This window comes from Orcinus orca, chromosome 5 (genome assembly GCF_937001465.1).
Source record: "Orcinus orca chromosome 5, mOrcOrc1.1, whole genome shotgun sequence".
In the NCBI taxonomy this organism is placed as follows: domain Eukaryota; kingdom Metazoa; phylum Chordata; class Mammalia; order Artiodactyla; family Delphinidae; genus Orcinus; species Orcinus orca.
Genome location: NC_064563.1, coordinates 45,139,250 through 45,158,952, shown reverse-complemented (window position 1 = coordinate 45,158,952; position 19,703 = coordinate 45,139,250). Strand labels below are relative to the sequence as shown.

Genomic DNA, 19,703 nt, shown 5'->3' with positions numbered 1-19,703 from the left:
GGAAAGAGGGGGCAGAGGTGGGAGGAAGAATAGGGAGAGACAGAGGGAGATAGTCCTAAATGAGTCCTAAGGTCCCAGTAGCCCGCAGAGATAGGTCTCCTTAAGTACAAGAGAATTCTCAATAATCAGAAGCCCTCTCCTCCTATGCTGAACCAATTACTCTGCTGGGTTTATGTCTCCAGATACCGTAAACAAAAGGAAACCCGGGCTTAGGGGAGGACGGCGCTTGCCCACTGGGGTGCGTTTGCGCTCAGGAAGCCTCAGGGAACCTATTAAGTCACAATGCAAGACGCCGCGCTTTAAAGTCTAGAATCAGGACGTGCCGGCTTGGCTCAAGGTTAAAAAAAAAATAGCCCTACGAATCCTTTTTGTAAATATCGTCTGCCTCCGCCAGGCCCCGCCTTTCCCGGGACGCCATCCCGCGGCCCCAAGTGGGACTCCAGGCCAGGGTCACGGCTGCAAGAAGCACCCCCGCACACTGAAGCGTCCCCTGCGGCGCGCCTCTGGAGCTCCAGAGCGGCAGCCCACGCCTAGTGCGCAGGCACAGAAAACTCGCCGCGGGCCTCGTGCCAAGTCCTAGAGATCACGCCCCCGCCTCGGCCCCAGGGGTCGGCGGTTTACTTTCGAACAGCGGCCCCGCGCTCTTCCTATTGGCTGATGCTACGCAGTTGAAGGTTGCCGGGAGACTGCGCCTGCGTCTTGAGGCTCTCAAGCCCCGCCTCATCTGGGAACCTGAAGGCCCTCAGGGCAGAGGAGGGAGGGCGGGAATTTGAGTAGATCTCTGCGTCAGCCCGCAGGCTGTGGAGCTCTGTTTCTGCTGGTGGAGTTGCCTGCTTTTCCCTTCCCCACGGTGAGTTTATAAGGAGCTTCTCTTCGGTCCGACAAGGCGGCTCTTGGTCCCTCTTCTTTCCCTGTAGCGCAGGCTGGTGTACTGCATGTGTTTGGGGCTTGGTGATGGAGAGGGCTAGCTTGGGCCCCGCGTCTTGGGTCCCTCTTGTTCCAGGTGGAGAGTTTGGGGGACCTCGTTTTCCTCCCGCCAATAAGGAACTGCATTTCCTGAGGGAGAAGGCCCTCTGTGGTGGGGAGGCGGAGAGAAGCTGGACTCCGCCGAGCTGGGCGGCCTCGCGGCGGCTCGGAAAGGAGGGCGCCGAGGCGCGTTGGGAGAGAGGCCCGGGAGGATTTGTCACAAACCTTCGGGAAGGGGAAGGGCAAAGGCACTGCTGTTTCGAGCCCCTTCTCTGGGAGGCGTTCTCATTGGACTTAACCGCGTAGGTGTAGTTATGCCCATTTTACAGATGTGAAACGTCAGTTCTGAGGGGCACTAGGTAAAACTGACCCAGGGTCTGTCAGCATTTAAATGGCAGAATTGAGAGATGAACAGACGTATTAATGGGTATAACCTAAATCAAGATTTATAATTTTAAGCTGGCAAAATATTTCACTCTCATGGGTGCTACTTGTCTTCCAGTTAACTTTCAGCAGTCTAAAATGACGGTGAATGTTTGCTCCGTCATCACGATTGTTGGCTAATATTTTCAAGAGCTCATAAGATACTTGACGCTATAAAAAGAGGTCCTTTGTGGCAATTTATTTGGTCACAGACTTGGGCTTTTCAAGGTACAGGTGATAACCTATCCTGCTGCACCACAGCTGTTGATATTTGTCGCTACTTTTAAAAAAACACAGTGACGCTTAGGGAAGGTAAACGTCAAAGACAGTGAAATTACCACGATATCATTCCCTATGATATCATACTTAACATACGTTTTGAGAATATAAGTCTAGAACATTAAGATAAAATTATTTTTATTTTAGAATAAAAATAAAAGAATCTGAAAAAGTTGAAGATATATATTCAGTCTGCAAACCAGAAGGTCAACGAAGTGGTAAGTTCTGGGAGATTAAGTAAATACCAAAGAAATTTTCAGTAAATTTTTACTGAGCGTGTGATTTAAAATGTAAGGGGAAAGTTTTAAATCTTTTGAAAAAAGGTGTGTATGTTGGTGGTGTATAAAATTCAAACCATATAGAAGGATCATAAAGTGAAAAGTAAACAACTCCCTTATCTGACCTATATCTTAAAGTTAGTCACTGTTAACTCTTGTTTACTCTTCTAGAAATCTTACAAGGATGTGTGTATCTTAATACAGACACACACATTTAACACAGATCTGCAAGTTGAATTTATTAAGTTATCTGGATACCTTTTTACCATATATTTTCATATTGGTCTGCATTCCATTTTAATGACCAAGTAGCTATCCTTTAAGGTACCATAGTTTATTCTGGCAAGACGAAATTTTAGTTTTGGGTGATATTAGTTTTTTTTTCTTTTTAATTAATTTATTTATTTTTGGCTGCACTGGGTCTTCATTGCTACGTGCGGGCCTTTCTCTAGTTGCGTCGAGCGGGGGCTACTCTTCGTTGCAGTGTGGGCTTCTCACTGCGGTGGCTCCTCTGGTTGCTGAGCACGGGCTCTAGATGGGTGGGCTTCAGTAGTTATGCCATGCAGGCTCAGTAGTTGTGGCTCGCAGGCTCTAGAGCACAGGCTCAGTAGTTGTGGCTCACGGGCTTAGTTGCTCCACGGCATGTGGAATCTTCCTGGACCAGGGCTCGAACCCGTGTCCCCTGCATTGGCAGGCGGATTCTCAACCTCTGTGCCACCAGGGAAGTCCAGTGATGTTAGTTTTAACATTTCTTTTCAGCAAACATATTGCTGAATTTTTCCCACCAAATATATATGTATTTTTCACTTTTAAAAATATTTTAAAAAAGCAAAGAAAATCTTAACTGCTCGTATCAGTTCCTGGTTAAATTGCATTAATAGTTTCTTTTTTAGTTTGGGGAAACAGGTTGATGTCAAAATGCAGGAAAACAGTGCAAATGGGCAGAGTTAAAATCAGATCTGACCATAGGATTTTGTTTTGAAAGAGTTAGGTGATCCTTCATTATTTTTGTACATTTATATGTACAAAAGTATTTTAAAAATCTTGCTCCATATTTATAGATGGCACAAATGTAGTATTTCTAAAGTAAGTCTTGAATTGCATAAAATGTGCTTTTTATTAGGTAGGGCCACAAAGATGTGAGACCCAGCCTGGGAAGTGGCACCTCTTGAATTTTCCCAGACTTATAGCTGACTCACTCTAAGTCCTAGAGCAAGTCATCTAACTATAATGTGGCAAATTTCTCTTCAGAAGGTGTAAAATGTAATGAATGTTTTATAACCATTCATGTGTAGAGATGAAAGGCAATAATGCATTAGGGAATTAAAACTTAAAGAATAGTTTACACAGGAGAATGGGTAATGATATTTTTGGTACTGCCCAGTTCTCCATCATCTGCTGTCAGTGCTGACCATCCATAATATGCTGGTTAGACATTATGGAGTCTCCATAGGAAATCGGCCCTCTGGAGAAAGACTGCATAGAAAGTTTAGAAATTCAGTAATGTGTTTATTTTTGACACTTAAGCACAAGACATTTGTGAAATAATTTATACGTAGATGATTTAGCTTCAGGTTTATTTCCGAAAAGATTTCTTTTTTACGTTCATATTTCTTGGTGACTTTTTTTTTTTTTTTTTCCCGGTATGTGGGCCTCTCACTGTTGTGGCCTCTCCCGTTGCGGAGCACAGGCTCCGGACGCGCAGGCTCAGCGGCCACGGCTCACGGGCCCAGCTGCTCCGCAGCACGTGGGATCTTCCCGGACCAGGGCACAAACCCGTGTCCCCTGCATTGGCAGGCGGACTCGCAACCACTGCGCCACCAGGGAAGCCCTCTTGGTGACTTTTAAAAGGGAAGCAGAACATCTTGAACTAAGTTATCAATTTGTACTTGGGCTTTTAGTACCCACTGGATGAAAATAACATTTTACATGGGTTATTTTAATTTTTTTTGTTTTTTAAAATTATATATTAATATAAATCAATTCTAAAATTAATTTGACGGGAAAGGCTGGTTAATAGGCAAGACACTTAAACATTTTAAAGTTTTTTTATTGTTTTGAAACATACATAAAATTTACCATTTCAACCTTTTTTTTTTTTTTTTTGCGGTACGCGGGCCTCTCACCGTTGCACCGTTGCGGCCTCTCCCGTTGCGGAGCACAGGCCCCGGACGCGCAGGCCCAGTGGCCACGGCCCAAGAGCCCAGCCGCTCCGCGGTATGCGGGACCCTCCCGGACCAGGGCACGAACCCGCGTCCCCTGCATCGGCAGGCGAACTCCCAACCACTGCGCCACCATGGAAGCCCCATTTTAACCGTTTTTAAGTGTGTAGTCAGTGGCATTAAGTACATCCCACATTGTTGTGCAACCATCACCATCTATCTTCCGAACTTTTTCACGTTTCCAAAGTGAAACTGTGCACTCATTAAATAACAACTCTCCAAAGTCCCCTGTAGCCCCTGGCTTGTTTATTTAAAAAGCCAGCTCTTGGGTTTATCAACTCTAACAATTTTCTATATTTTAATTCATGGTTTTCATCATGCATTAGAATTTTCTTCTGCTTTTCCTAGGTTCATTTTTTCTCTTTTTTTTTTTAGATAAATCCTTTTTATACTACTTCTGTTTGTTAATGAAAGTATATGGCTTCAGCTCTGCCATGTAGAACTTTTTTTTAACCCTGTAGATTTTGCTAAAGAGTATTTTTATTATTTCATATGGATAAATTACATCTTGGCTGGGTATAGAATTCTTAGGTCATATCCTTTTCCTTCCAGATCCTTGTGGATATTGATTGCTACATGTCTTTTAGCATTCCTAGTTGCTCTGGAGATGTTCTGGTTATCTACTGCTGTGTAACAAACGTCTGATGGTTTGGATGGCTGCATGTCCAAGATGGCTTTTTCACTCACATGTCTGGCACCTCATTGCTTCTCCTTTTGGCCTCTCGCATCAGCAGAGTAGCCTAGACTTTTCACATAGCGAAGAGGCAGCAATCTGCTAGGCTAGCTAAGGGCTATACCCAGAACTGTCATAGTGTCACTTGTATCAGATTGTTCAGAGCAGTCACATGTCCTGTCCAGATCTTTTTTTTTTTTTAACTATTTATTTATTTATTTGGCTGCATGGGGTCTTAGTTGCGGCACGCGGGATCTTCGTCGCGGCATGCGGGCTTCTCTCTAGTTGTGGTGCAGGCTCCACAGCACATGGGCTTACTTGCCCCACAGCATGTGGGATCTTAGTTCCCTGACCAGGGATCAAATCCACTTCCTGTGCATTGGAAGGCAGATTCTTAACCACTGGACCACCAGGGAAGCCCCAAGCCCAGATCTTTTTGAGGGGAGAATAGATTTCATCTCTTGATAGGGGAATACCAGCAAAGTCACATCACAGAACAACATGTGGGAGTTAATTGTTGTGGCCATCTTTGGAAATTATAGTCTCCCAGAGAATTCTGACACTATTATGTATTGTTTTCCTTTTTGGGGTATCTTACTTTTCTTCCTGGATGCATGTGGGATTGTCTTTATTTCTTTATTTAAAATTTTAATATTTTAAATTGTATGTTAATAGTTGAAAGAAAAACAGAACTTAGGCTTATAATGAAAAACAGCAGCCTCCTGCCCTCACTCTCCCCACTCTTGATTCCTGCTTTCCAGAAGCAGTCACTTCATTTCTTTTAAATATTTCTTTTGGTATTGCTTCTTTATTCATAAATAATTTGCTTTTAATGTGATTTCTTGATTTTTCACTTTTAGGCATGTATTGACTTCTTATAAGAGAAGATTAAGATAAAACAAAGTTCTTAAACTTTGTTTCCTTCCCTTATTCCCTCCTCCCAACATAATTTTGTCAGTTTCTTAGTTTGGGCTGTTATAACAAAAATACCATAGACTAGGTGGCTTAAACAACAGTCATTTATGTTTTTGCAGTTTTGGAGGCTGGGAAGTCCAGGATCAGGATGCTGGCAAAGTTGGGTTCTGGAGAAAGCTCTCTTCCTGCTTTGCAGGTGGCCATTTTCCTGCTGTGTCTTCACATGGCCAAGAGCAGAGAAAGAGAGGCAGCAAGCCCTGTATCTCTTCTTCCTATAAGGGCCTAATCTCATTCATGAGGGCTCTACTCGGATGACCTAATTACCTCCCAAAGGCTCTACCTCATTAATACCATCACATTAAGGGTTACGATTTCAACTTATGAGTTTGGGGAGACACATTGAATCCTTAACAGTCATGCTTTTTGGTAAAATCAATATTTAATATTTAAAATATTATAACAAATAGGACAATTGAGCTATATAATGTGTTGTAGTATTTCCTCTTTTCATGATTCCGTCACTTTTCCCTAAATTTAGTTTTCTCATTACCTCTCAATATGTTCAGACACGTGAAATGTTGTCAGTTCCATTTATTTACTTAAAAGCATTCCTTCTGGATTTGTCTTCTTCCTCCAGACTACTATTTCTCTAGGCTTGCTGCACAGTTGTCCAGGACTTCATTTCATAGTTATCCTGGTGAGAATTATTGTTTTTCTTTTCTTCCTGCAGCAGCTTCTTTAGAAAGGGTGGGTGATGGGTGGTTCAGTTTTGAGACCTCTTGTGTTAAACTATCTTTAGACTATCTACAAAATTTATTTACTTTGTCTGAGTATAGAATTTTAGGTTGGAAGCCATGTTTTCCCGAGAATATTGAAGAATTGCTTCATTGTCTTCTAGTTTCCAGTGTTGTTACATACACACAGCATAGCTAAATCCAAGATGTTCATACCAGAAAATATTCATAGGAAAATTTTTTTGCTCCTTTATTCCCCCTCAGGAGTCTAGGCTGGTTATGGAAAATTTCTGATGCATAAAATTTCATACTAGTTTCTGTAAAAACTAGCCCCTAAGCATGATAGCCACCTTTATCTTCTGTTTCTCAGGCAGCAACCAGAGTTAGAAAGTTCCTGGCCTTACGTAGTTATTTTCAACCAGGCTTACTTCTGTTAGCCAGTTCTGACTTACAAATTTGTTGCCTAAAATCAGTTTTTCAAAAATCAGCTAGAAGAGGGTAGTCTTAGATTTGATTTCTGTATCTTCAAGTTATCTACACGTTTCTGATTAAATTTTGTTAAAAATTTTATGTGCTATGGAAGTAACTTTTGAGACCAGGATATTTGCTTCCACTTTATGTAAGTTTAAGAGATGATATTTTCTTTACAATATTGTTATTGAATATCTTCATTCTAAAGAAAGTTGAGCTTTTGGGTCCTTAAATGAGTTCCCAGGGAAAATGATTTCTAACTTTTTGACAAATATAGGACTTCGGAGGGAAAGGTTGGGTTCTGTTTTAGGGTTGATTTTTGGTACTTACATTAAATAACTCTAATATTAAATCTAAATTGAATATATGTCCAATGCTCACATTTTATTCCTTTGCAAAGTGCTATTCTGTTTATTCCTTCATTATGAATTCTGACATCACTGAAATAAACTGAGAAACGTTTTTCTTGGGTGGTTTTTCTATTTCAGAGCTCTCTGTAGGTAAAGGGTAGTCATAAAGGCTTCCCAACATGTAGGCACTTAAATTTATCTGCAGTGAATGTCATCTTCTGTTGTCCAGTTATTTTTGTTTCCTGGAATGCCTCACAGTTCAGGCTTATTAGTCTCTCACATCTTGGCTCATTACGGTTCTTAATATTGTCAGTCTGAATGGAGTATTTTCTATTTTCTGATGGACTCTTGATAAAAGCTTTTCCTAAGCAGAGATTTTGCTATTTAAAGAAAAAAAAAACCCCCCAAAACTAAGGTCTGGCATTTTATTAACATTGGTCTCTTAAGGGGCAGTGTTTATTCAACCAACATTGAGTGAATGCCTACTGTGTGTCAACTTCTGTGCTTAGATACAATTCCTGCCCTTATTGCAGGCTTATATTCTAATGTATTGAAAAATGTTACAAAATTATTTATTTTTTTGACTGCGCTACGCAGCTTGTGGGATATTAGTTCCCTGACCAGGCATCGAACCCAGGCCCCGGTAGTGAAAGTGCTGAGTCCTAACCACTGGACCTGCAGGAATTGCAACAAAATTCTTTTAAATAAACTCCATCTAAGTGCTCGCTATAAAGTAGAAGTGCAGTGTTCAGTGAGATTAGGGGACCTAATCTGGGGGAGGAGGTGGGACTCAGTTTGAGACTTGAAGAATGAATGAGTTGGGTTTTGCAATTGGTGAAGATGAGGTGCATAAGAGCTGTAAAAAAAAGTCTGAAGAGGTTTTTGTTTCTTAAAAGTACAATTAGTTATTTGTAGATACTTCTAACAGTTTTTATAGAGGAGGATTTGGTAAGCTTTAGATTTTGCATGAATGGCACGTGGAAGGCTTGTTGGAAATATCGGTAATAGCTTGCCGAGACGTCAAGTTACTTGTGTCAGAGAGGGTCTCTGAACCGTTGCTGGATTTCTTTCATGAAGGAAAGATGACTAATGATGTTCTTTACCACTAATGCTCTAGTGGTCCGTAATTCATAATTACCACAATCAACACTTCATCTTTCAAACTTTTTTATCGCAAGGACTAATTCAGAAATATTACTCCCTTCCAAATCTTAAAATTAATATTACTTGATACTGTTACACTGTGCTGATTCAGGGCTTTAAGCATACACGCTAATATTCCAAAATTCAAGAAGCTTGAAATTTATAGAACAGTTAGAAATTTAATAACTTACTTTAGAAACTATGGTTGAGCCAACTGAGAGTGTGAATTGAAGAATGTAATTTTGTTAAGAATTAACTTTTTATTTCATAGAAATATTTAGTCTTACCTATTCATGATTTGTGTATAGTTTTGATTTTAGCATCTTAGAATGTAAAAAGTTGCACAGACTAGTTATAATCATTAAATAGACTTCAACAGAACACCCCAAAGTAAATAAGCTCTTAAAGGTGATCAATTATTCAGTGTTAGGAATTGCATTATATAGAAAGCTAATTTTAAAAATCTTACTCTTTTAAATGACAAGTACAGTATATTAACAATTTGGAGGTTAACACCTAAAACTTTACATAATATGTGCATGTGTCTTTGTTATATGTAGAATTAAAATACTTTTTTCTCTTGACAGGAAATGCACAATTTTGAGGATGAGTTAACATGTCCTATTTGTTACAGTATTTTTGAAGATCCTCGTGTACTACCATGCTCTCATACATTTTGTAGAAATTGCTTGGAAAATGTCCTACAGGCATCTGGTAACTTTTATATATGGAGACCTTTACGCATTCCACTCAAGTGCCCTAACTGCAGAAGTATTATTGAAATTGCTCCAACTGGTATTGAGTCTTTACCTGTTAATTTTGCGTTAAGGGCTATTATTGAAAAGTACCAGCAAGAAGACCATCCAGATATTGTCACCTGCCCTGAACATTACAGGCAGCCGTTAAATGTTTACTGTCTCCTGGATAAAAAATTAGTTTGTGGTCATTGCCTTACCATAGGTCAACATCATGGTCATCCTATAGATGACCTTCAAAGTGCCTATATGAAAGAAAAGGACACGCCTGAAAAACTGCTTGAACAGTTAACTGACACACACTGGGCAGATCTTACCCGTCTTATTGAAAAGCTGGAAGAACAAAAATCTCTTTCAGAGAAAATGGTCCAAGGTGATAAGGAAGTTGTTCTCCAGTATTTTAAGGAGCTTAGTGATACATTAGAACAAAAAAAAAAATTTTTCCTAACTGCTCTTTGTGACGTTGGCAATCTGATTAATCTAGAATATACTCCACAAATTGAAAGAATGAAAGAAATAAGAGAGCAGCAGCGTGAATTAGTGACACTGACAACATCTTTACAAGAAGAGCCTCCACTTAAATTTCTTGAAAAAGTTGATGATGTCCGCCAACGTGTGCAGGTCTTGAAACAAAGACCACTCCCTGAGGTCCAGCCTGTTGAAATTTATCCTCAAGTAAGCCAAGTACTGAAAGAAGAATGGAGCAGAACAGAAATTGGACAGATTAAGAAACTTCTCATTCCTGAAATGAAAATTTCTTCAAAAAGGATGCCATGTTCCTGGCCTGGTAAGGAGGAAAAAGAAGTTGAATTTTTAAAGATTCTAAACATTGTTATAGTTACACTAATTTCAGTGATGCTGACGCTGATCCTCTTTTTTAACCAACACATAATGACCTTTTTAAATGAAATCACCTCAATATGTTTTTCTGAAGCCTCTCTATCTGTTTACCAAAGTTTATATAAGAATGTGCATGATTTAAAGAATATACTGTGTCACACTTTATATTTACTGAAGGAATTCATGTGGAAAATAATTTGTTGAAAATTCAAATCTGAATTGTTTAAGTAGGCTTATTCTGTACAGCAGAGACTAATTAATGACCATTGCTAAATGGAGCAATAGGGGTAGCATGGATAAATAAAATAGCAAGCTAAGGTTTATTAGAGTTGCAACAAATATAATCCCTTTCATGCTTCTGTTGAAGAGAAAATGTGTCATCAAAAGTTAGAAATGAGACAATGTCTCTCGTTTTCTGAAAACCAGAACAAAATCTAGTAATTACTTGATTTTGAGTATTATCCCATTTCTATTGGTTTGAGAGGTTGACTTAATATCACTGTGATATTTAAATATTCTTGTACCAATATTATCTTTTAGCATTATATACTGCAGTGGTTGGCTCTGCAGTTCTTTGTGTATATGTAGCTTTTAATTAAAAGATGGCAAAATCCCGAAAGGTAAAAGCTTGACACTTTTGAATGGACAAATGATGGTGAGAAGAGGTTTTAAATTCAAGTAGCAAAGTCTCATAGTGAGAGTGGATTGCTTACATTGAAGATGTGTTTGATCAAATGTACATGATCCACACACAGTGTGTTTTAGGTAGATTTAAGAGCTCTAAAATGTTTATATCAGCATTCACTCCTAATAAAACTATTGCTTTGGGAACGCTGAAGTGCCATTGGGGACCAAACAGTAACATTCCCTAGTACTTATTATTCTATGGTTTGTGTAAATTTATTTTAGGATTGTATTTAATTTTGTGTAGTCTTAGTCATGTCAGTCAAATCAGTTCTTGGCTAAAAACTCTAAAACATGTTACTAGAATGGAATATTATTGATATATCCCACCCTCATCATATTTGAATGGCATCATATTAACTGTTAGGTCTAAAATTTTCTGTTGAACTTTCTCTTATGCTGATGCCAAAGTACCAATAATTTGATCGTATTTTCTTGAATTGTGTTATAAAGGGAGCCTACTTAGTCATTAAGTCAAATCCCTTTGATTTAGTTTCCTTTTTATTAACAGGGGCTGAACCGTGGTGCTTGTGGTAGGGCTCTTAGCCCTTTTGTCCTTGTAACCCTAAGTACAAGCTCACTCACTTTCCAGAAATTCCAAATTGGCTCTTGGATCACATATTTAGGAGCCTTACTTAGTTCACACATTTTCCAGGTCAGATTAGGTCCTATAGCTGTGACTGTACTCAGGGCACTAGTTCTAAAATACTCCTTAGTGTCTTACCATCTACTGAGAACAAGTCTGAACACTAAGACGGCTGGCTGTATTGTCAATTTATGATCAGAATCAGAATATCAGAATCAGAATAGCACGACTAACTGTTGTGTGGGCAAAGAACATCTGGAGGTGGAGGAGGTATATATTCAGCTTACCAACTAACTTTAGACTGAAGTTGCATCGACTTGATTAAAGTAATAGGTACAACACAAAAATGCCACATACTTTTTGGAATACGTATAAATATTAGCACTGAAATGTTAGGTATTATGTGTCAAAATTGTAATCTCATATTTCTCGTGTGTATTAATCACTTTTGTAGATTAGGAAACAGACACAAAAGTAAATTGCCCAAGGCCATGTATCTAGTATATGAGACTCCATGTATTTTCAGAGTTCATCTGTTGTGCTACCTTTTTAAAGGATTTAAGCCAAGATTTTTTAATCTATGTCTATGAATCACAGCTAAAAACTGAAGCATTTTAAGTTTGACCTTAATATTTTTTGTAACTTGCCAGTTTTTAGTAGAACTTTACTGTTGGATAAATTTTATGTAGTGTGCGTGAATATAGTCAAATATACAAATAACTGAGTCTTATACATGCTCTTCTTTTTGTATTTTTATCAGGAGGATGAGACTGTAAAATTTAAAGTATGTAATCCTGAAATATTTCTAAGTTTATGTATAACAAAAGTATATATTTTAATAAACTCATTTTGATATAAGCATTGAGTGGCTTAATAGGGCAGTCAAACTCGGGAGTGGTTGCTTTGGGATTTTCATATGGACTTACGGGCACTGTCTATCTACTTTAACTCTTTAAAAGTTAGTACTGGGCGCTTCCCTTGGTGGTGCAGTGGTTAAGAATCCGCCTGCCAACGCAGGGGACACAGGTTCGAGCCCTGGTCTGGGAAGATCCCACATGCCGTGGAGCAACTAAGCCCGTGCGCCACAACTACTGAGCCTGCGCTCTAGATACAGTGTGCCACAATTACTGCCCACGTGCCTAGAGCCCGTACTCCACAACAAGCCACCGCAATGAGAAGCCTGCGCACCACAACAGAGTAGCCCCTGCTCTCAGCAACTAGAGAAAACCCACGTGCAGCAGTGAAGACTCAATGCAGCACCAAATTAAATAAATGGATAAAATAAAATAAAAAGTACTAAGCTTTACCCCATTGGTTATTAAAATATAATATAAAAATATTAAATTCCATTCACCTGTTCTCACCAATGAAAAAGCCCTTGATTATGTTGATACTTTTTTCTAGTTACTTTTCCCTTGTATAATCTTGATTTAAAACAAATGACCATACTTGAGTTATAGATCTTGCTTTATTTAACTCCATGCTAATGTATTTACACTTTTAACGGTTATATTATGATACAGACTGTCTTTGTTGGGTTTTAGTACCTAAACAATACTGCATTGAACAACATGGTAATTTTTAATTTTAATTCCTCAGGATCAATATTCTAGAAACTGAATAGCTAGGGCAGACTTTTGATTCAATACCAAAATTTCTTTTGAAAACCAAGTGGTTGCTGGCTTCCAGTAGCATTATAATATTCTTGGGTCAATACAGTGTAACACAACAACAAAAAACCCTTGACAACTTGATGGGCAAACAGCACTCCATCTTAATTGCCATTTATACTAAGGAAATTAGTCTTTATACACTTTATTCTTTTCCTGAAGTGGGTATTTTTCCTTTTCAACTAATGAGATAGCCAAGTTATTTCAGACATATTTGCTGACCCTTTTTGCAAGTGTTTTAAACAGTCAAGCATATCAAGTTTTAGAAAAGAACACAATATTTAAATTCTCATCCTTATAATTCAGAATGACGGTTAAAAAAAAAATGTTCCTAGGATTTGGGTAATAGTGACTATCTAAATTACTAAGTGAAATACCTTAAAAATTTTACTATAGTAGCAGTTGATAGGCTTCTCCAGCGTAGGTCAAAGGTCCATGAGAGTATGCTGTGTCTTGGTAACATGATCTAGTTTAGAACTGTACTGTTCACTTTTAACTCTGCAGGTAGCAGTTTGGGGCTAAGGGTAAGTCACCTGACCCCCCCACCCCCCGCCCCAGGCATCTTATTTTCTCCATAGTCTGCTGCTTATAAAGTTGTCAGTTTCTTACAATCTCCTAGAAGCAGGTATAGAGAATATTTTATCACACTTATAACATGTCTCTTAAGTAACAGCATAAAACAGAAACTAGTTATATGATCCAGTTTAAGAATATGTATTTTATATAATTTATAACCCTTTACAAACAGAAAGTCAGTAAATACAGTACGCTGAATCTGCGGTGATTCAATCTGAGAAATCTTCAGTATAAACAAGTTTAGCAAAGTCCTTTAGATGCAATTTCTTTTGGGTTTACTGCAACACTTTTTGTTATATTGTATGTCTTGTAAATTCCAATAAGTCTATCTGAAATCTCAAACATATTATTTCGAAGAGAAATTATTATGAACTGGGCATTTTTTGTTTGTTCCTAAAGAGAAAGAAAGAATAAATTAGAAAAATTATACAATAAACATCTAAGCTTTACTTCCCTGAAATATTTCTTGACAGTAAATTCAACATGACATAATTAATTAACATGAAGAATGACAACATGGATAATTCATGAAACAGTATTTGGGTCTGAGAAGAATTCGGGTATCTGGAAGGATCGTTGCCTAGAATTCTTCTAGTAGAAAAAAGATATAGAAAAAAATTTCTAGCTGTGTTTCTGCTACTAATTTACATTATCCATTTATATTTCACTTTTCCAAAATGGAACTATTTGGCTGAAATAAAGGATGTGGCCTCCTTTAATACCATGGGATATGGGATTAGAGAACAGGGAAAAAAGCTCAAAAGAAATAAGTCAAAGAATTTCATCTGTAATGTTTAGGGAATCCATAAAATTTTCAGAATGAAAAGCTCTAAATGATTACTTACATATATATAAAATGCAACAATGGAAACATTTTTGAAATCAAGGGCTGCATCAATCTCATCCATGAAGTACAGGGGAGTGGGTTTGTAGTGGTGAAGAGCAAATACTAAAGCCAATGAACTAAGTGTTTTCTCTCCTCCCGAAAGGTTGAAGATCTTCTTCCAACTTTTCTTAGGTGGTCGGACACTGAAATAATTAAGAAAATCTCGTCAGTCCAATTACTTGTAAAGCTAAATTAAGACTTTGTGATTTGTTTCCCATAACTGGCTTCTACCACCTTCCTTGGGAATCTCTAATTTCCTTTTCACGAATATAAACTTCTGAGGGGTTCTTTTATAAACATGTTATTGGAGGATGAACACACAGGAACACCTGACAAAAATTTAAGATTTAAACAGCAAGCTACTAAGTAATTCTTGGTATTTTCCCTCTGTTTCCAATGCACTTTTTGCTTTGCAATTTTAAAATACATATGTTAGATTGAAATGCCTCGAAAATTAGACAAATATTCTGTAAAATCAAGTATTTACTGTTTGCCTAGAATTTATGCTGTAAACTAATATCCAAGCAAACTAGTACTTATGAAATAAAATAAGTTGTACATCTAACCTTCACATCCCACCCCTAAAAAAAATACTGAGTTTGGAGAATATGTAGAGAGATATAACAGAAGAATCCGAAACTCAGTACACAGCATAATTACAAACCTGAACATGATTCCTTCAGAGAAAGGATCCAAGCTGTCTACAAGCTCCAGCTCAGCATCACCTCCCAAAGTAAGCATTTGGTAATTTTCCTTTAATTTATTTGTTATTATATAAAAACCTGCCATGAATTCATTAAGCCTTTGTTTCCGAAGATCTTCATATGCCTGTCTAAAATTATCTCTTTCATAAGTAATTTTGTCCAATTCTGCTACCCGCTGTAAATATAATTCTTCCTATGAAAAGAATGAGAAAAACATCAATTCAGTTATACATTTGAGATGAGAAATAACACTGCTAATTATATAAAATAAAGGCCACAATTTAGGCTAAGGTGTAGAGACTTCCTGACTATTACACAGTTTATTTGTACCTTCTTTTTATACTCTGCAATGGCACCAAGGTTTGGTTTCATTTCATGACACTGGGCTTCCAAGAGTGCAATTTGATTTGTTATGGAATCTGGGTTCTTGATTGCTTCAAGATCTTCTGGGCTTAGAAGTGGAATCTCTTCAACAGGATTATCTTCTATGGGATGCAATGATATTTTTGAAATCTAAAAGTTTAAGTTAGATCAGTGTTAGAAAAGGCATAGTATTATAATTCATTGTTAAACCTCACAAATTAATATGACAAACTGCCTATCAAAACAACATATACTAAGGAGTAATTTGTGTATCAACTATGTTTCAAAGGACTTCAAGAAAAATAGTTGTAGTGTTCCAGGTGTTCATGTAGCCATTTGTTAAATCTCCGTTATCAGCCCTGGGCTGAAAATGTTGACTAATTCTGACCATTATGCATATTTTTCTGTATATAATAACTCCTATATACTGTTCATTTTGCCCCTATAAACCTGAGAAGTGATTATACACCATGAAATTAAGAATCACAACATACCTCAAAAACACAAAAACAAACCCTAACCTTTTTTCATAAAGGATATCTTAAAGTTACATTTAACTATCCATAACAATTCTCACCTCTTTTTGCCAGTATTTTATTTTAGAATTATGTTCACCAATATGACCATCTACTTGTTCAAGTTTCAACTTAATACTAAGTGCATCTTTTTGAAGAGCATGTTCATTTTCCTGAATTACTTTTAGTTCTTTAAGTAGGTTACGATGTTCTTTCTGGATCTCTGGTAAGGACTCCTAAAAACCAAGAAGAAATGCTACAGATATGATCTTCTCAAACAGAACAGGGATTTTCACATTACAAAGATGAAGAAGCAAGCAATCTCTCCCCACGCCCCTTCCACTTTAAATGAAAATGTTTCTATTTACAGAAAAGTTCCAATACAGTACTCATTTTTACTGTACAGATGAAAGTTAATATAAGTTTAACTTATTGAGTGCTTACTAGGCAAGGTATTGACATCTGTAAATCTTAATTGCTTGAAATACCATCCTCTCCCCTCTCCATGTCTTACCTCTGCAGCATTTGCATTCTTTACGACCTCTGCTGCTTTGTCTTCAAGACTTTTTAGCTCCGCTGTTAAGTCATCTACTTCTTTCTCAGTATCTTTTATTTCTTTCTCTGTGCGAAAGACAGAGTCTTGTGCTTTTTTAAGATTTCTAAACAAGCAAAATCATATATTAAAAATGTGGTAATGTGTGATTTGTTATTCTACTTCTGAAAACCTACCAAAGAACTTTTCATGACATCAATGTAACATTTTTTTCATATTTTAAAATTTATGATTTACTAAAATCCTTGAATTGGTTTTTTATGTTTATATATACACTTGTGGGATATTGTATATTTTATTAAACTCTCAGTATAAATTAATAAAACTTCCTTATATAAGCTTTTAGACTTAGACTATGAAGCAAAATTGTCCACTGGATTATTATTATATTCTTGTCATTTTCTTGTCAGATTGGAGATTCTTCAATCTTTACACCCATGAACCTATACCATCAAGTAAATAAATACGCCCTGGTTCAAGTCAGGGCAAACAAGTGTTTTTGGCAGGGTGGAGCGGGGAGGAAACTGGAGACATGAACACACACACACACACACACACACACACACACACACACACACACACACACCCCTACCTTTTTCCCTTAATGAAGTTACTTCTATTTTGACTGATAATTGTGTTTAGGCAAAACATATGCCTTATTAGCACCTTATCTTTGAACAAAAGACATTGTAATAGCAGAATAACCAGATAATCAAATGTGACTCATAATTTTAAGACAAAAGAAACAGCTGTTTACATTTCAACATTTTTATACATATTTAGCTTTAATTATTTTAGAAATACTTTGATACTCTGAAAATTAATTTAAAAACAAGATCTGTTACGAACGTATTAAAAACTTTTTGGGACAATGGAATCTAGTTAATTAAATTAATCTAGTTAATTAAAAATTTAAGTTATTAAAACAATTTTGCTAAGAAATCTCAACCTTCTTATTCTCCTAAAACCTAGATCTATTTCAATGAATCACCCTCTACTCCCTTTAAGCCAGAGAAATGAAACTCTGACTTCTGTGTCCTCACAAACTTGGGAATTATATAACCACATTTTGCCAAAGCATACCCGTTTATGTTTTTAAAAACTAGTCATATGATGTTTATTATAGGTGCCCACCAAAACTCCTATTAGGTAACAACATGTCAGAAGGGCTTAATTAGTAACAGTAACAGAAACATTTAATGGACATTAAGTTTAAAAAGGGGATGTAGGGAAGAGGAAGACAGGGTCGTATGCATACTCTACCTGTCAGCAGTCTTGATTGCTACTTGGGCTTTAGTAATAGCAGAAGCACATTCATCTAACTGTTTGTTTATTTTATCAAGTTTGTCTTGTTGGGCCTTGAGTTTATGGTTATTAATTTCTACGATAATATTGTGTAACCTTTTAACCTCAGCTTCCACTTTACCAGCTCTCTCAGCCACATTGTTATACTCTGGAAAAAAAAAAAAGTGAAATTAATTTGTGTTTCTACGCTAATGAGTGTCACTTGTTAGATGTAAATCTCTTCAGTCAGTATGACGTAACCTGATGCATGCCCAAGAAATTTTAGACATTTAAGGAAAAGTACCTCAAAAAACCCCAAACAAACCCCAAAACACAAAACCAGAATGCCCAAGTCAAAACAAATGGTGTTATAAAACAACACATGGTTAAATTCTCTGGCTCAGCTGTGAACATAACCCACTTATCTCTTACTGGCTTCATGCCCTGAAGTTCTTTTCAAAAGTTTTTAGGGTACTTTCTTGACTATTGGTCTCATAATGATTTTTACCCTTAGATAGACTATGTGCCTGACTACTGCCCGGGGTGAAGAAAATTGTGGTTGTTTTATTCAATCAAAAAAAATTCACACAATTTGGATAGCAAAACTGATGAGTTGAGCATGTTTCTGCTGGCAGTCATGGAAAAGTCTGAATTTTCTTGGTGGTGTTGGAGGCTCTGGTGTCCTGTCAAAAGCTTTGTGAATATTGACAGGCATTGGCATTAACTTTGACAGTATAGATTATAGTAGGTACAATGTGCTTCTGTTGTTGGCAGTTGCAGTGTCATCTTCCCAATTTGGTATTTATTTATTTATTTGGCTGTGCCAGGTCTTTAGTTACGGTATGCGAACTCTTAGTTGCGGCATGTGAGATCTAGTTCCCTGACCAGGGATCGAACCCAGGCCCCCTGCACTGGGGGCGTGGAGTCTTAGCCTCTGGACCACCAGGGAAGTCCCTCATCTTCCCCATTTGAGAGATGACTTTCCAGTTGTAGAAGAGGCAGTATAGTTCCTTTCATGAGCTACTCCTACAGAGTAGCTCTGGAAATTATTCTTCATGTTCAACCTAGAATTTCTTAAGCCATCACAGTGATTCTGTAAATAATCTTTTACTCTGTTAAACACACACACACACCCACACCCCAAATCATATCTGTACTAACCAGAGTGGATTCTGTTCTCCATATTTGAATCCTAATCACTATACAATATAGGAAGGATGAAAGGTGGCAAAAAGGTAAGGAGTTCAAGCTTTCAATATCTATGTCTAGAAAAGCAAGCAGAAACAGAGCCAACTTATGGAAAGAGACTCCCATAAAGCTCCTATGGGAGGAGTGTATCAATACATTTAGCATAGGGGAAAGGAGGTAGGATGTGCTAAGAGGAAAAGATTAGATAAAGACTTAACTGTTGTTCCTGTAGATTGTCTCTTCTCTCCTGTTAGGTAGATTGGAATTTCAATATTCTCCAAATCTCACAACTTAGTATTCATCTTTTTGTCCTACATTATCAGAGAATTCTTTAGTCTGATCTTTCAAACTCACCTAGTGAGTTTAACTCCAACCTCTATTCTTTATATTTCTGAGATCACCACTTGGCTTTTTAAAAAAACAAAGCAAAACAAAACCCTGCCCTTTTTTTGTCTTCTGAATCCCCCTTTCCCCCTAAGGATACTAAAATAGTGTATTTATTGAAGGAATTCTTTTGCTCAAAGTGGCGATGTTCTCTGTAGTTTAAGTTCCATTAGGCTGTCTGTATGCTTAGCTCCCTTGTGGGGTAGAGTACCAGCTGCTGTGGGGTCTGGCATCATGACTTATACTGGGGGATGGGCCAGG

The 19,703-nt window shown here is 37.5% G+C and overlaps 2 protein-coding genes across 4 annotated transcripts in view; one reads left to right on the top strand and one right to left on the bottom strand.

Moving 5' to 3' along the window:
• The first annotated feature begins 562 nt into the window (after window positions 1–562).
• On the top strand, window positions 563–12,177 carry TRIM59 (tripartite motif containing 59). Of its 2 annotated transcripts, XM_049710520.1 has the most exons (3): window positions 568–850; window positions 1,816–1,886; window positions 9,042–12,177. In XM_049710520.1, the coding sequence occupies exon 3, from the start codon at window positions 9,045–9,047 to the stop codon at window positions 10,251–10,253; it is 1,209 nt and encodes a 402-aa protein (XP_049566477.1). In that variant the 5' UTR covers window positions 568–850; window positions 1,816–1,886; window positions 9,042–9,044; the 3' UTR covers window positions 10,254–12,177. The 2 variants fall into 2 exon arrangements, with proteins under 2 accessions (XP_033265370.1, XP_049566477.1); XM_033409479.2 differs by lacking the exon at window positions 1,816–1,886 and having other exon boundaries at window positions 563–850.
• A 591-nt stretch (window positions 12,178–12,768) lies between these two features.
• Window positions 12,769–19,703, bottom strand: part of SMC4 (structural maintenance of chromosomes 4) — a 34,698-nt gene continuing 27,763 nt past the window's right edge. For both annotated transcript variants that reach the window (XM_049710501.1, XM_004281853.4), the window contains exons 18-24: window positions 17,850–18,039; window positions 16,548–16,692; window positions 16,096–16,269; window positions 15,486–15,668; window positions 15,116–15,348; window positions 14,411–14,594; window positions 12,769–13,958 (exon numbers count right to left, since the gene is read on the bottom strand). In XM_049710501.1, coding sequence (XP_049566458.1) covers window positions 13,806–13,958; window positions 14,411–14,594; window positions 15,116–15,348; window positions 15,486–15,668; window positions 16,096–16,269; window positions 16,548–16,692; window positions 17,850–18,039 — 1,262 coding nt within the window. In that variant the 3' untranslated portion in view covers window positions 12,769–13,805. The remainder of the gene's footprint in view (window positions 13,959–14,410; window positions 14,595–15,115; window positions 15,349–15,485; window positions 15,669–16,095; window positions 16,270–16,547; window positions 16,693–17,849; window positions 18,040–19,703) is intronic.